The sequence below is a fragment of the Sander vitreus genome, chromosome 19 (assembly GCF_031162955.1).
Source record: "Sander vitreus isolate 19-12246 chromosome 19, sanVit1, whole genome shotgun sequence".
Lineage (NCBI taxonomy): Eukaryota > Metazoa > Chordata > Actinopteri > Perciformes > Percidae > Sander > Sander vitreus.
This window is the reverse complement of record NC_135873.1, coordinates 19,309,039-19,327,476: the sequence shown is the minus strand read 5'-3', so window position 1 is coordinate 19,327,476 and position 18,438 is coordinate 19,309,039. Positions and strand designations below refer to the sequence as shown.

General features: G+C 39.9%; 1 protein-coding gene across 3 annotated transcripts in view; it reads right to left on the bottom strand.

Annotated features, from left to right (window-relative positions):
* pde5ab (phosphodiesterase 5A, cGMP-specific, b) overlaps positions 1–18,438 on the bottom strand; it is a 143,754-nt gene that overhangs the window by 86,115 nt on the left and 39,201 nt on the right. For all 3 annotated transcript variants that reach the window (XM_078275918.1, XM_078275916.1, XM_078275917.1), the window contains exons 2-3: positions 14,757–15,285; positions 13,232–13,405 (exon numbers count right to left, since the gene is read on the bottom strand). In XM_078275918.1, coding sequence (XP_078132044.1) covers positions 13,232–13,405; positions 14,757–15,285 — 703 coding nt within the window. The remainder of the gene's footprint in view (positions 1–13,231; positions 13,406–14,756; positions 15,286–18,438) is intronic.

Sequence of the window (18,438 nt, the reverse complement as noted above, 5' to 3'; positions counted from 1 at the left end):
GTATTTGATTTTCCAGCTCGCTCCGTTAGTGGTGAAAGAGTTGGCTAAGGCTAACGCTAGCGATGTTAAGCCGACGTCACGACCAAACGTTAGCAATTGGTTGTGGCAGATCCAGAGTGGCTCTTGGCAGATCCAATGGTTTTAAACTTCAACATCAAGGAAGTTAACACCTGTCAATGGAGAGTGGCCAGACTCTCTGTACAAATTAAACGTACCAGAGCCTGGTAGGACCAGGCTACATGGCTGGTTCCATGGTATCAGAATTTTGGATAGTCGTCATGGAAACAATTGGTCATGTTACAAGGGCTGGGAAGATTGGCATAACACACGACCATGGGCGTACATTTTAGCCAACAGTTGGGGGGGGTGACAACAAACATGAACTTTCTCAAGGGCAATTATTAAAGGGGACACAAACAATACAGCCAATTTGTTTACAGTTGTAGAGGATATGTGTAGTTGTGGAACTCCAGTAAGTAGGCTAGCAAAGCTATTTCATTCACTTTAAACATTGGATGAAGTGATTTTCTTCTCTAATACAGATGATGCTGAACTGAGCCTCCTAGCAAGCAAGCTAACTAACTAGCCAGCTGGCTCATTTTCTGTAACCAGTGAAAGCGTGTTGGGTGGAATTAGCAAGCTAGCTAGCTACCTATCCAACAAGTTACCAAACAAGCTAACTTTGTAATCGCTAACATAGATGATTCATGGAAAAATCTTCATTTTTTGTCATGACTACTTTATAATGAATTAAAATGACACTGCATCATCTGTATTAGAGAAAAGAATCACTTCATCCGATGTTGAAGTGCATTAAATAGCCTTGTCTCCTTACTGGAGTTCCACAACTAACATCACTGAAGTGATTCAAACTTTGTTCTCTCCCACCCACTTTGTCTCTCTGAATAGCGTTGCTCCCACCCTGTGTGTGCTAGCTACAATGAAAGTAGCTAGCACTTGCTCCAAAAGTCACTAAAAGTAGCTAGATGACGTCATACGCTCATTTGCATATTGGTGACGTCATTACGCAATAATGTGCATAAAGCTTAGTGGTTGTGACAGGTGCAGCAAGTCAGAGATCAAGAGCAAGGTAGATTTCATTTAGAAATAAATCAAAATCTTTAGCCAAATAATCACAAACTCACTACCTTAACTTATATTATAATTATTATTGGGTTTACTTGAAGTAAAAAAATAGTCTACAAAAGGGAGGCTGAAGAAGGCTGGGGGCTCAAGATGTTTTTAAACTTAAAACGCAATTTTTGCCCCGTTGGTATTGTTTTACTACTTATACAATTATTTTAATGATATATTATTACATTATTTACAATACACAGGCTGTTTTTTAATATTTTGTTAGTGGGGGACAACCCTCAGATGGGGTGGGTCCTGCCCCCCACCCCCTGCGATTTCACCTATGAACAGGCTGCCAAGTGACATTACTTTTGATCCAATGGAAATCACAATTGTCAGATTGACATTGGGGGGCCAGTGCATCATTAAAGATGACTGAATATGTGTCCTACGTATAACAACGTATAATGCAAAATGCATTGTGTAATATGGCAAAATTACTAAGAGATAAAATGTGGTAAAAATCTGAAATTGTGTCTCAGATTTTTGCCTTTACCCCAATACAATGAAGGTGAACAGAATTTAATTTAAGCTGCTCACAGCATTGAGAAATTACATTAAAAAGATTCCCTGTAACACCTCTTTTAAGAAGCTGTGTCCCTGTTACTCTGAATAACCCAAAGAGCACAATTTGGGTGAACCAACCTTTTAATGTGCGCATCTCTTGGTGACTATCAACCTCAGTTCCTGATATTTCTCAACACCAAGCCGGTACTGTATAGCTCAAGGCCTCATTCAGACAGCCTGCACGCGGCTCTTTCCATCCATGTTGAATGGGTGTAATGTGTTTAGGCTGTGTTGGGGTTTGCGGCAGAGAGGACACGCAAAACAAAGGCAGCAGGCCTGCGACAAAAAGCTGAGTCCGACTCAACTTTTGGAGAAATGCAACCCCACGTCACACTGCGGTGGCCAATCATGTAAGCGTGGATCAGACTTGTGGGTGTGTTTTGGTGCGGTGTGAGAGTCCCATACAGGAAACAGGAAACATCACTGCTTCTATCTCTGCCACAAGAAGGTTTTAAAACACCAAACACAAGCTCTGAACTGCCCGGGAGTTTATGGAACAGCTGACTGTTTCCTCAGTCCCGCCGTCTCTTTTCTTTCTCTCTTTCTCCGGGATATGGAGCTGCCTTCATGTGCGCTCGGAAACGCCGAGATCTAAAAACCATCTGACGGAAAACAGTAATAGTGAAATATAAAGTCTCCTTGTGCTACATTGGGGGGTTAAAGGACACAACAGGACGTCACACAGATGGCCCCCACTGCACCACCCTGCAGCGAATCACTGGATCGCTTTATTCGGTCTGAATGCACCGTAACTGCTACTGGTGCACTTCTGTACAGTCAAGTTCAAAAACTGAACAGAAAACCCCTTAAAGGTCCCATGGCATGAAAATTTCACTTTATGAGTTTTTTTAACATTAATGTGAGTTCCCCTAGCCTGCCTATGGCCCCCCAGTGGCTAGAAATGGCGATAGATGTAAACCAAGCCCTGGGTATCCTGCTCTGCCTTTGAGAAAATGAAAGCTCAGATGGGCCGATCTGGAATCTCCTCCTTATGACATCATAAGGAGCAAGGTTACCTCCCCTTTCTCAGAATTTGACCAGCCCATGAGAAAGAGAGAGACATCATGGTTTGAAAACAAGCGAAGCATGGCAGTTGGTCAAGGCCACCTTTTTTTGGACCTCGGGGACCCGACTGATCAGTCCGACTGCCTTTTCCGCCGACGGTCAGCCGTCTGGTTGGTGTGTAAGCACCTTTAAGCTCATTGTGGGACTGGCTCTAGTGGCTGTAATTCTGCACCAAGACTGAAAATATATAAAAGAGACTTCAGATACAGTATTAGGGGACCACTAAGGTCTATATAAAATAGACTTCAGATATAGTATTAGGGGACCACTAAGGTCTATATAAAGAGACTTCAGATACAGTATTAGGGGACCACTAAGGTCTATATAAAAGAGACTTCAGATACAGTATTAGGGGACCACTAAGGTCTATATAAAAGAGACTTCAGATACAGTATTAGGGGACCACTAAGGCCTATATAAAAGAGACTTCAGATACAGTATTAGGGGACCACTAAGGCCTATATAAAAGCATCCAAAAAGCAGCATGTCATAGCACCGTTAAATATTTTTCACTGAGTTGATTTACATTGGAAAAGTGGAACTGTGAAATTCCTTTGTCCAAAGAAATTTAGTTTGAAATATTATAAATCTATAAGGCTATGGTAGATTGAGTCTTGATTGATCTTTGGCAGTGTTCTCTGCTGAGTATAGGCCATTTACATTGAAATTCATTGTAGAGAAAGACATATTTGACAGTTTAGATGAGGTCACTTATGCAAGTACACACACAAGCCATGCATTAAATCACAGCCCTATACTTCTCTCTCTCTCGCTCTCTCTCTCTCTCTCTCTCTCTCTCTCTCTTCCAAACACACACACAAACGTTATGCACACATCTGTTTCTTTTTGAAGACACTCATAACTCTTCCAGAGGAAGGCACACACACACACACACACACACACACACACACACACACACACATGCGCATACACCACATACAGTACATTCTTGTCCCTTCCATCCCATCTTCAAATAAATCAGATGCAAGTATTGGGGGGCAGGGGGATAGGGGGTGCGCGCGCATCTCTTTCTAGCGTTCTGATTGGTCGAGCGGTTAAAAAAAAAAAAAAAAACGCTGAAATAAAATGAAATCAATAGTCCCCGGTTTGTTGTGTCCACTGAGGGGAAGGGAAGCCCGTGAGAACCAGAGTCATGACTGCCCGGAGTGGCCTGTCACAGTCTGGTGAAGTTTTAAAATCATTTATTCCTAAAAGGGGGTCTGGCGTGGGTTAGCTTGTTAGTTTGTTAGCTTCTGAGTGGTCTTATTTAGATTTTTGTAGTTAAAACGTATGTTTATACCAATGGTTAACGGTTAAAAAGTTAGGGGGGTAGGGAAAGGGTATCCAACTGTCATACAGGGTTTGGCTTGTAAGGTTTAAAAGACCTTGTCTCAGCCTGTCTGTCCACTTTTCCCTGCCGTTTTTAGCTAGCATTGCTAGCTAGCGTGTTAGTTTGTTAGCTTCTGAGTGGTCTTATTTAGATTTTGTAGTTAAAACGTATGTTTATACCAATGGTTAATGGTTAAAAAGTTAGGGGTAGGGAAAGGGTGTCCAACTGTCATACATGGTGTGGTTTGTAGTGTTTTAAAAAGCAGTGTCTCAGCCTGTCTGTCCACTTTTCCCTGCCGTTTTTAGCTAGCATTGCTAGCTAGCGTGTTAGTTCATTTTTTCGATATTTTTCCTCCACAACACTCCTCTTCTCAACAATCAACGGTGCTTTTTCTTGAATTCTTTTGGGGAAAGCAAGAGGAAACGTCTTTCAAACATGTCTACACAGGGTAAGTAAATTAAAAAGCAAAATGTTATGTTAAGCCTATTCTAAGATATTTCATTCATTCATTCATGAATTAAAAATGTTTTTTGTGGCATATATGTTTATCTAGCTAGTCTGCATCATTAGGTCCTTATCCGTGTGTTTTTAGCTAACTTAATATATATTCTGATGTGTGCGTGTGAGTGTGTGTGTGTGTGTAACAATACTTTATGGGGGTGAGAGATGCAAGGCATTGTGGCTGTTTTAACTCATTTATATCAGTTTTGATACTAAAAGACCATGTTGTAGGGACATTTATTGGTTTCAATAGGTAATGTACAGTAGATTTAAGACGAAGCTACAGCTATAACATTATCTAAATGGTTGGTTTGTGACTAAACCTTTATCACAAGTTGCTTTAACACATAAGCTCTCGCCATATGATCCATTTTCATCATGATCAGGTTTAACAAATCTTAAGGTAGCCTAATGTAAAATGTTCACTTTTCTTTAGTGTTAACCTTATAAACTAATATGGGAGATAGTTTTACAGTTAGCTGACATAGTCTGTCCTTGTTATAGCGTCGACTTCCTATATTACCTTCTAACAGATGTATTCTCAGTAATGGGGCAATCTACTAGAAACAGGGTGCTTTTAAATCACCAAAATACTTGTGACAACCCCGTTTGGTGTGCTCCTCAATGCTTTTAGCATTGGGGGCTAACACTAATGTTACTTTTACTTTATGACAAGTGTGTTCTGACTGACCGGTCACCTCACGTTCTCTGTCAGTCATTTCTAACTAGCATGTTAGATCGCTAACTAACTGGCTTGTTAGCCGTCCATTGCCCTTCTATTTACTTCACTAAAACAATAAGATTGACATCCACTGAACCAGAGTGCTTATGTTATCAGTAGTCAGCTTGTTCTGGTTTCCTAACTGCGTCGCAAGTTATAGCAGCTTAGCTGGGAGCTTCACCCACCTAAAGTTAATGTTCGTGCCCATAAGGTGGTCCTTTTTATAGTGTCAACTTCCTATATTACCATCTAACAGATGTGTTCACAGTAACGGGCCAATATGCTAGAAACAGGGTGCTTTTAAATCACTAAATTAGTTGTGACAGCCCCGTTTGGCCTACTTCTCAATTCCGTTAGCATCATTGCTGTTAACCGTAAACATCTTAGGTTAACTAATGTTGTATTTTGGTTTCGCCCTTGTAACTAGGGCTGAACGATTTTTGAAAATAATCTAATTGCGATTTTTTGTTTTTAAATATTGCGATTCAACTCAGAGTTGTTTGAATGACAGAAATCTGCTCAAGGTACGGCGTAGCATTAGCATGCTAAGTTGATGCTTTCTCTGCAGGTGCAGACTGATTTGCTCTTGCGAGTCACGTGACCAAATCGCAGCCTTTGCGATTAGGAAATTGCGTCTTAACATATCGCGATATTATTGCAAATGCAATTAATCGTTCAGCCCTACTTGTAACATATGCCAAAAACAGTAACAGATGAAGTAACATGAAGTCAAGTACATGTACATTTAGTGTACTGTAATTGTAACCTGTACTGGATACAGTATTTTATGTTTGTTAGGGTTATGCACACTACTGTAGTCGCTGTATGAAAACTGGGACATGTTTTGTTGCGATTCTCCATGTTGACTGATTTGGCTATATGGAGAGAAACTAATTATATTTTCCTCAGTCTGCAGCATTGTGCTTGTATAATGTAGGGAACTTATTGTATATTTGCACTCTGTGTACTTCATTTACAGTACTATAATCACGAGAAGTAGAATTGCTAAAAGTGTTTTAGATAGCAACAGCAGTGCATCAAACAGAATTAAGACATTTTCTGACAATTGGGTGTGTGTTTGTGCTAATGATATGTAGCATTTTGAAAAAACTCCTTGTTTTTAAAATAGTACTTAAGCAATCGAAAAAAATAAGAAAAAAACAAACAAAAAAACCTGCAATTGTAACATACTGCTGTTTATACTGTTTACACCTCATCATTAAACAGATTCTCTTCTTAAAAACAGAAAATGCAAAGTCCCAAGGCTATCAGACGGCTTACAACACGCCACCCCTGAACCAGGTGATCAACTTACAAGAGGAGAAAAGTTGACATTTAATTGCCTATTAAATACTTATTGTTTCTGGTCAATTTATTACAGGGAAAAACCGCACGAATTTGAAAGTGCATTTGAGAAGCGCACACAAGCTAGGAGGCTAACCTAGTTTACCTTAACAAGGTAAAGGAGAACGTAAAGCCCCCTTTCCCAGAAACAGAAGCTAACCCCGGTAACGTTACGGGCATGGATGTATGGATACAGGGCCAGGCAGCATGACAGAGACAACAGCAGGACAGAGAACACTACAGGAGGGCTTTCACAGGCGACCTGTTAGCTGCTAGTTAGTAAATACCCAGGAACACCAAAGGCGGGAGGAAGTGTGGGTTAATATGTGTATTAATACTGGGAAAGCACCTGTTCATGTCTTCTTTAGTTTGTTGGCTATTTAGGTTTTTTCCTGGAACACATCACTTACACATTTTGCACTTACTGCGACATCTTGTGTGGACTGTTTACATATTTATGACCATATGTAGTTTACATTTTATGTACTGGTGTTATTGTTGAATACATTGTGAATACATAATTCTAAAATTGTATGATGTTTTTGTTGAGTTATTATTACACAATACATGCCTCATTTTTAATTTGATTTCAGTTAACGACAATGTTTTTTCCCCCCTAGTTTTCGTTATTTCGTTCATTTGATAAAAGAGAGAACAAACTATTGTGTTCTCTGCTTGCATGAATAGGTGTCTGTAATGTCTGCCCACATATACAATCAATTCAATAAATGTTTATAAGCATCACTGATATTTCTTAAATCATTGTAGTTTTTCAGAGTAATAAGAGATTATTAAAGCCATGGTCATATTTGCAACAAATTAAAAACCCTTATCAAGGCAGTTAGGTTTTTCATGTTCTGTAATCTTTATACAAAAACAGTCCAATTAAATTGACCAGAGTGGACACTTGCAGGTTGTTTAACGGATTTATTTTACCTTGTCAAAACACATGAGTAATTCATAACAAACTGCACAATATTTGACACAAAACCTAAAAAGCATATGGTTCATACTCCTGTGAAGCAGTACACTTTGCCTGTAGGATTTACTGTAGCAGGACAAGTCAAGGATTCAAGTCAACAGTGTACACCAGAAATAATATATACTGTGATTAAGTAATGATTTTTTAGTGTTGTCTGTAGCCTACTAATATAACAAAACAGAAAAAATAATATAGTGTCTGATGCAGTATGGAAGAGCAGCAGCGTGACTTCTAGCTTTCATGGGTTGGTGATAAGACACTGTGCTGCTATGATGCAGCATTGGTCGAGCCCTTCAGCCCCAACTGAAAGAAAAGAAAAGAAAATACTTATTTTTTCTGTTCAGTTTGCTTTGCAACTGCTATTTAAGGATCATATCATTTCTAGATCTGTTTTTATTATAGGAGTGAAATTGTACTTACAATGTTTTATACAGACTGATATGATTCCATCATTTTTAGACTAATGTTATATGAAGGAATGAAGACTAAATTATGATGAACAACATAACATGACGCATAAACTGACACAAACAATCCAGTTTCTTGTGTTCTTTCACTTATATTACAGTTTTAGGTTTTACTATTGCCCCATACACCTAGGAAATCAGCAATCAAGGTAAAGAGCTGATTATTTGCAGTCATGATACATTACTAAATAGACTGTGTTGATGGTTTCACACGAGTTATCAATATCTTACAATAAAAGTCCCTGGTAGGTGTAATTTCAAGAAGAACTACTATAAACAAAGCAGTCCCCTCTAGATAGTTAAACACATGTTAGAACAGTGATCTGTTTTAGTAAGGATTCAGTTCTAATATTACTTTTAACTAGCAAGAAGTAAACAAACAGGTAGTGAATTTGCGAAATAGCATAAGCTTACGATCAGAAGTAATCTATTTGTCAAAAACAAACTAGATACAGACTTACATCTTAACACAATCAATAATAATATAAATAATAAATTAAAATTGAACCCCCCCTCCAGGTATTGGCTACCTCAGAGTACAACCACTTTTATTTTTATGCGTTGGTAACTTTCAAACTATTCATGCCATTAGCAACTCATCAGCTAATGCCTTGTTTAAACAGCGACAGTGCTTGTATAAACATACCTGAGGTGAAGGAATGACAAGGTGACCTAAAAACATAAAGGGATACAGTTTAAAAAAAAAAGAAGAAAAAACCATGAATGTCACCGTCTAAAATACAACATCCTAAAACACAACAAAACCGAAAACCAAATTTCTTCTTATTTTATAAACAGTCCTACAACACGTTACACATGTAATTGGTGGGATTTTCCTCTGTGAAGTGCTAATATACCAAAAAGGTATCAATTCCTTATAAGCACTAAAATGTAAATGTACTTGACTGTTTTTACTTCTGTTACTCGCGTAGAGAACTAATAGAATATTAGTTAACCTAGGATGTTTACACATAACTATCTACCATATTGGTTTATAAGGCTAGAATAAAAAGAAAATATAATTAATTTCTCTCCATATACCCAAATCAGTCAACATGTCAACATGGAGAATCACATCAAAACATGCCCCATTACTGAGAATACATCTGTTAGAAGGTAATATAGGAAGTCAACACTGTAACAATGACAGACGATGGCAGCTAACAATAAAAAACTATCCCCCATATTGGTTTATAAGGTTAGCACAAAAGAAAGTAATCATGTGCTATCATAAAATACTGAAGAATGTGCCCTGGAAAATGGTTACTGCGCTGAGTTTAAACATAAGGGAAGAACTGGTCTATACCAGACTTAGATTAGGTCACACAAGATTGAATGCTACTTTGCTGTTCACGCACCCGTGTGCTTGTGACCACCCATACCCAGTCACACCCACAAAAAAAATAAAAGTTATTTCATAGAAAAAGCTAAAACCAATAATCGTATACAGTCGCTGTGCAATACACACTATACATACATGAAGGTTTTAATGTTCAGGTCTTGTTCAAACCCCTTTAAAGATGTGTTAATTCAAACTTTATTTAACTTTAAGTTGGATTAATGTTGATACCAGAAGCAGTAAGTATTATTAATGTGTACTAGAAGAAGAAAAAATAGCACATCACAAACATGACTTGTAAAATGTTAAATATCGCAAATCATGCGTTGTGAGATTACGGTGCTCTGTGAGAAACATCTAGATAAAGGGCAAGGGGGAAAGAAAAGCATTGATTTACCTCCACATGTTGGAAAGGGGTCACTCCATTGACCGCCTGTTAAACAGTCATCCACTGCTTTCCCACTTATATAATCTACAGGCCGGGTATGGGGGGGGAAGGCAATTAAATGTCAACTTTTCTCCTCTTGTAAGTTGATCACCTGGTTCAGGGGTGGCGTGTTGTAAGCCGTCTGATAGCCTTGGGACTTTGCATTTTCTGTTTTTGAGAAAAGAATCTGTTTAATCAAGAGGTTTAAACAGTATAAACAGCAGTATGTTAGCAGTTTGTTTTTTTCTTATTATTTTTTTCGATTGCTTAAGTACTATTTTAAAAACAAGGACATATATTGAATCGCAATCGCAATATTTTTGAAAAAAAAATCGCAATTAGATTATTTTCAAAAATCGTTCAGCCCTAGTTACAAGGGCGAAACCAAAATACAACATTAGTTAACCTAAGATGTTTACGGTTAACAGCAATGATGCTAACGGAATTGAGAAGTAGGCCAAACGGGGCTGTCACAACTAATTTAGTGATTTAAAAGCACCCTGTTTCTAGCATATTGGCCCGTTACTGTGAACACATCTGTTAGATGGTAATATAGGAAGTTGACACTATAAAAAGGACCACCTCATGGGCACGAACATTAATTTTAGGTGGGTGAAGCTCCCAGCTAAGCTGCTATAACTTGCGACGCAGTTAGGAAACCAGAACAAGCTGACTACTGATAACATAAGCACTCTGGTTCAGTGGATGTCAATCTTATTGTTTTAGTGAAGTAAATAGAAGGGCAATGGACGGCTAACAAGCCAGTTAGTTAGCGATCTAACATGCTAGTTAGAAATGACTGACAGAGAACGTGAGATGACAGGTCAGTCAGAACACACTTGTCATAACATGCTAGTTAGAAATGACTGACAGAGAACGTAGGTGACCGGTCAGTCAGAACACACTTGTCATAAAGTAAAGTAACATTAGTGTTAGCCCCCAATGCTAAAAGCATTGAGGAGCACACCAAACGGGGTTGTCACAAGTATTTTGGTGATTTAAAAGCACCCTGTTTCTAGTAGATTGCCCCATTACTGAGAATACATCTGTTAGAAGGTAATGTAGGAAGTCAACGCTATAACAAGGACAGACTATGTCAGCTAACTGTAAAACTATCTCCCATATTAGTTTATAAGGTTAACACTAAAGAAAAGTGAACATTTTACATTAGGCTACCTTAAGATTTGTTAAACCTGATCATGATGAAAATGGATCATATGGCGAGAGCTTATGTGTTAAAGCAACTTGTGATAAAGGTTTAGTCACAAACCAACCATTTAGATAATGTTATAGCTGTAGCTTCGTCTTAAATCTACTGTACATTACCTATTGAAACCAATAAATGTCCCTACAACATGGTCTTTTAGTATCAAAACTGATATAAATGAGTTAAAACAGCCACAATGCCTTGCATCTCTCACCCCCATAAAGTATTGTTACACACACACACACACTCACACGCACACATCAGAATATATATTAAGTTAGCTAAAAACACACGGATAAGGACCTAATGATGCAGACTAGCTAAATAAACATATATGCCACAAAAACGTTTTAATTCATGAATGAATGAATTAAATATCTTAGAATAGGCTTAACATAACATTTTGCTTTTTAATTTACTTACCCTGTGTAGACATGTTTGAAAGACGTTTCCTCTTGCTTTCCCCAAAAGAATTCAAGAAAAAGCACCGTTGATTGTTGAGAAGAGGGGTGTTGTGGAGGAAAAATAGCAAAAAAACGAGCTAACAAGATAGCTAGCAATGCTAGCCAAAAACAGCAGGGAAAAGCAGACAGACAGGCTGAGACACTGCTTTTTAAAACACTACAAACCACACCATGTATGACAGTTGGACACCCTTTCCCTACCCCTAACTTTTTAACCGTTAACCATTGGTATAAACATACGTTTTAACTACAAAATCTAAATAAGACCACTCAGAAGCTAACAAACTAACACGCTAGCTAGCAATGCTAGCTAAAAACGGCAGGGAAAAGTGGACAGACAGGCTGAGACAAGGTCTTTTAAACCTTACAAGCCAAACCCTGTATGACAGTTGGATACCCTTTCCCTACCCCCCTAACTTTTTAACCGTTAACCATTGGTATAAACATACGTTTTAACTACAAAAATCTAAATAAGACCACTCAGAAGCTAACAAACTAACAAGCTAACCCACGCCAGACCCCCTTTTAGGAATAAATGATTTTAAAACTTCACCAGACTGTGACAGGCCACTCCGGGCAGTCATGACTCTGGTTCTCACGGGCTTCCCTTCCCCTCAGTGGACACAACAAACCGGGGACTATTGATTTCATTTTATTTCAGCGTTTTTTTTTTTTTTTTTTTTTTTTTTTTTTCGCGACCAATCAGAACGCTAGAAAGAGATGCGCGCTGAAAGCAGTCCAACAAAGTGCTGCTGCGAGGGACTCAACACTGAGCGATGCATAAACACACTAGTGATGGCCAAATGAAGCTTCGTGAACCATTTTCTCTTTTTTCTGAGACCACTAGATGGGGCTCTCTCTTCAACAAAGGGTTGAAAACACACTTTTAACCTTTTCACTTTAACCTTTTTCTTTGAACAAGAGCGCCATTTAGTGAGCTCAGAAAATAAAGAGCTTCATTTGACCATCACTAAAACACACTGTGACAACCCAAGCAGGTTGTATTACAATGATTTATTCCTCCACACGTAAAATACAACTAGTACTGCAGTTACCAAATGTAAAGTTACTTTTTGAGTCGAAATAAGTGCGTTAGTGCGGCGGTCAACAGAAAGTGTTCACTCCCAGGCTCACAAATATAATCTTATCACTTCCGCTCAAGCTGCGATGAACACGCCCACCACATACAATATAAGTGCACAATATAATAATCAATAAATAATATAAATGAGACCATAAACAACACATAGTAATGGCTCCTACAGGGTATAACCCATAACATTGGTGAGTGATTTCAAAGTCAGGTCAGTTTGATCATTGATTTAAGTGGGAAAGTGATATTGAGTAGAAACGTGATCACACATAAGGTTAGTACACGGAAACTCTGTGTGTGTGTGTGTGTGTGTGTGTGTGTGTGTGTGTGTGTGTGTGTGTGTGTGTGTGTGTGTGTGTGGTGAAGATGAAGATTAATCCTCCAGAGGACCTACTTGCCCTTCTTTGACCCCCCCCCCCAAAGTCTTTGCTCTGTCAGAAGGAACCATCAAAGGAAGCCTAAAGCAAACAGAGGCCTGGTTCCACACACACAGAAAACAGATGGAAAACCATCACTTTACAGGCTTCCCCAGTATCCACGCTGACCCTGTAAAGTTAAAAAAGAGAGACAAAATCATGTGAAATCCTAACCTCGTAAGCGTTCCTGATATTGAGCGGTTGTCCCGTGGCGGCTACATGTCCCACAATGCCTTTGTTCCACTCCAGCCGAATGCAGCTACTAGAGGACTCCTCCAGCGTGGATCCCTCCGCAACGTCAAACAGACGGCTGACCAAGAACTTCCTGTTGGAGCTGTCCTCGCCCACCTGGGACCAAACACACACAGGATTGGCTCAGACAAGGGATTTAAAACAAGAAAATAGATAATTGTGTTCCCCTCCAGAAAAAAAGAATCTTATCTCATGTAAGATAAGTTGATAATCCAGAATAGTACTATTCACAACAACAAATCTAATGAAACTAGAACTAAGAAATAAGACATCGTAAAAGTAGTACAAAGTAAATTGAAGCTGCACTAATCCATATTTTTATATTGACAATGGATCAAATGACTATGAGTAATGTAAAGGGCATCACGCATAGTGACAAATCCACAGGACAATATCACCCAACTCTGTAGTTCTCCTCAGCTCCATGGAACTTTTTTAGTTTCTTTGAACTTTTGAACTGCTTTGGTTTTCTGACCCGCAAACTCTGCTCTCATCTAAGGAGGATTAAGGCCACATGTGAAAAAATATATTTGAGTTATGACTTTAAAGTCAGAATTCTGAGTTAAAAGTCAGATGTGTTGTTGCCAGCAACTGCATGGAGGAGGGGGGGCGCGATCACGGAAGGCTTGTAACGTGGACGTGCCGACAGTTTTGTTGTCATTACTTAGAATTCCTCATGGGGGAGACAGAAACTACGCACTACAGCTTTAACGCTCGCTTTCAGTTCTATCAACCTGCCATCTGGTCTTCTGCATTTGGTCCCAAAGCTGGATAGTTTTTCAATGCAGTTATGCAAGTTAAACATGTGTTCAAGTTGATTAATTCAAATTCACTACCTAATGACACATCTTTCTGCCCATACACTAACACATTGGTCTGGAAGACTGTTTTGTAACAAATCTATAAGACTGTAGAATCTGAATAGCTGGAGCTTTTCACACTAGCAGTTTGAGTAAGAGCTGAGATGTGAGCATGTTGGTGGTTGGAATGAATTTTTAAAAAGATATTTCACCATTACCCAGATATACTGTAGAGGCCTATGGCTCACTTCCTGCTAGAGCTGGGCGATATGGAGAAGATCAAATATCAGGATATTTTTTCGAACAAAGACATTGATTTCGATACTGCGGCAATATTATAGGGTTGACTTTTGGTGCTATCAGAAAATACGACAGTGTTGATAAATAATCACCAATTATGTGGATACAATGACTAAGTGGGTAAAGGCAAATAATAAAACAGCTAGCAAGTCTGGTAACCATGAAAAGACAACATGTGTCATATCACGATATTACAATATCCAAAGTCTAAGATGATATCTAGCCTCATATATCGATGTCAATATAACATTGATATATTGCCCAGCCCTACTTTCTGCTGCTGTGGCTGACCCCAGTGCTCCAGCAGTTAGAATGATAGTTTGAGTCACAGCCCTTTGCATTCCTACCAGGAAGAGTGAGTAGCGGTCTGCAGCAATCAGCTCATTGATGTGGAGAAAGATCTTGTGGCAGAGTGCTGTCACATCCAGATGACTTGACACGTCCTTCACCAGCTCCAGCAGCCTGGCGCAGCGGTCCCCCCCGCTGCCACTGCCTGCCCCGCTGCATCCACCTCCATTACCTCCCCCACCAACACTACCGTCACCCATCACTGAGCCCCGCAGAGGGACACTTTCACGGTCAGCGTCGCTCAGAAACGTCAGAGAGCCCTCAGAGTCTTTAACCACGATGGGTCTGAGTGGGCGGTCAAACTCGGATGCTGAGATTTTGCGAGTTGGGGTGCCAGGGGCTGGGCTGGGGACTGGGGACGGGCAGCGGTTGTCCAGGAGGCTGATGTTAGGTGGGAGGATAGTGGAGGCAGATTGGGGGCTGGAGTCTGTGGAGGATTGGTGGGCTCGCTGCTGTGCAGGATTTTCTTTAGAGGCAGATGTCTGGATGGAGTGGACGCGCTCAGCAAACCAGGCATTCACCATCTCCCTGCAGAAATAGAGAATAAAATGGATTAGACACTTTGCCATATTGTAAAAGAAAGTACTGTATCCGTACAGCTGCTACAGTAACTCTTTCAGAGTCTCTTTTAGATTTACTGTAGGTTAAAGTGTCAGGAATGATAATACCACCTGAAAGACGAACAGACCATATTATTTAAGACTTTACACTCCTTACATAATAACTTTTTAAGCAAACATGCACAGACCTTCATTCCTGACAGTCGGAAGCGAGCACATATGGAAAGTATTAAGTAAATACACAAGACCACACACTGTTGACAGGTAGTGTTGGGAGTAACGCGTTACAAAAGTAGTGCAATTACAGTATTGCTTTTTCCTGTTACGCAGTAACATAATGCATTACTAATAAAATGTTGGTAATATTATACCTGTTACAATCTCAGTAACGCGAGTTACAATGTATTTTAACCTGAAATTAAGTGGTGTTAGTTTTTTTAAGAATTCACCAACACCGCGAAACATTTTGGCACCAGAGAAAAACAATCTTTGAGTAAAAGAGTACCGTTATTTCCTGTTGCTGGAATTTGATGTTTGAGATGACTGCTGAGACTGATTCTACATTTGCGGGATGGACATACTCCAATTATTATTTTCAGAAGTTATTACATTGCATTGAACAAGGTCAACATCTGTGTTCCAACAGGTAAGGGTACGGACAACAGCTGTGTCCCAACAGGTATCGGTACGGACAACATCTATGTCCCAACAGGTAACGTAGGAACAACATCTGTATCCCAACAGGTAACGGTATGGACAACAGCTGTGTCCCAACAGGTATCGGTACGGACAACATCTATGTCCCGACAGGTAACGTAGGAACAACATCTGTATCCCAACAGGTAACGGTATGGACAACAGCTGTGTCCCAACAGGTATCGGTACGGACAACATCTAGGTCCCGACAGGTAACGTAGGAACAACATCTGTGTCCCAACAGGTAACGGTACGGACAACATCTGTGTCCAACAGGTAACGGTACGGACAACATCTGTGTCTCAACAGGTAACGGTACGGACTACATCTGTGTCCCAACAGGTAACGGTACATCAGCGCAGACAGCAGTGTCTCCGCGCAACTGACAGATATAAACATGTCGGGAATTGCTACACGTAAATATTAGGATTACATTTTATCAGCGGTGGAAAGTAACTATACCATACTTACCTCCATATTCTTCTACTTTATACTTTGCAGAGTCAGATTAATAATACTAAATATTATGATGAATTATAATTAAATTGGATAAAGATGAGACTTTGTTGATCCCATGGTGAAAGTCACAGGCTAGCTACATGTCAAGTCATGGGCCTACTTCTGCTGTTATTTGGGTTAAAGCGGAGACAGTAATATTGTAATATAACTAATTACTCTTAAATGACAGTAACTAGCATATATGTATGTATATTTTGGAGCTAACTTGCCCAACACTGTTGACAGTTGTATTGCTAATCAAACCCCCAAATCCCTGTATGTTCCTGTACCAAAACAAAACATGCGTCTATCCAAAACCATTTGAGTAGCTAATTTATGCTGCAATGAGCACAAAAAAGCAAATACACAGAGGAAATATATGTTTACAGCATTTCCTCTCTAACTGGGACATTTTGGGACTGATTGGTGGGATTGCTGTGGACGAAGTACACACAACGATACACTGGTAAGAGCCAATGATGTTTAACCATGTATCAGCTAATTTAAATAGCACACGTTACTGTATTGTGTCAACAGTTAACGTCATTTTATTCAATATTGTATGTGGCATTTTCTTTGCGAGGTGCAAATGTTCCACTGAAACAAGTTCCTTCCTGAGACTATTCTGCAGAGCCACCGTTGCTGCGTCCGGAGCTTAGCGCTGCCCAAGACCACTGTCATTGGTTTAAAGAAATGAAAACAACTCAGAGTGTTTTTTTCTCCTATCCCAGAATGCATCTGGGGTGTAGCCAGACCTTACTCGACAGCGCTGTGGAGATAGAGTTGGCAATGCAAGGCTACTACAAACACTAATGTCAGTCACACTGCAATATCTATCTTAAGTTTTGCTAACAAAAGCCACCATAAGCTACGGGTCACACCAGACCTAGTCCGGTTCAGCAGATGTACAGTGCTGGAATAAAACCTGACATCTGTCCCTCCCCTTCTGTTATCTCCGCTATCTATTTTGCAAGGGCTCCGTCACTGCATCTGGGGCCCAGGACGGTTGTGATTGGTTTGAAGAAATCCAAATTTGACACACACACACACACACAAACACACACGTACGCTCATACACACACACGTGCTCACACGCTCACATTAGATTTGTTTCAGCAAATGTCCACATTAGACACCGCAGTGTGCACAGGCTAAATGAAACAGTTCATCACATGATATCCACTACGCCTGCATTCACTTTCTGTTATCCATGCTCTATTATAATTCATCTACAAAAATGTGTTATCAGTGCCCACATTCACTATATTCTTGCTGTCAATATTGCTTACAGCTTACTGTTCTGTGGTGATTTAGTAACATCCTTAAAGGCATAAAATGTGCAGAACAAGTAAGGCAAAAACACATCTGTTTCTTCAGAGGAAAGGATTAGGTGGAGAAGACATGAATAGCAAGTGGTGGCTGGATGAGCCAATATATTACAGTTTTTTTCGATTGCTAAATGACAGACGGCACAACTGGAGTAACGTGCAAAACTCTAACCACAGTCTGCACAGCAGCAGTTCATGTGGCCCAAACTCTAGTTCGTTTTTCATTGCTTGCCCAATCAACTTCAACAATGCAAACACGCACACACACACACACACACACACACACACACACACAAACACACACACACACGTGTTCAAGCATGCTCTTCTCTGCTTCGGCTCTAGGTTTCAAACACGCTAAGGCTCATGTGAGTAATTCTTCTTTCACAGCAGCCAGAGGAACTGTTCACCTGAGTGTAAGGGAAGAAAATAACCATGGTTCCTTGGGCCCCGAGCCAGGCAAATAAAACTTGGAAAGCCACATAGAATGGTTGTGGCTGTTGGCTGTTATCTGACTGCAGTGTGTCAGAGCTTTCGAGCTGCCTGCCTCCCCACAGAGCCGACCCTAATGTATCCAGGGGAGGTGTGGCTGAATCAAT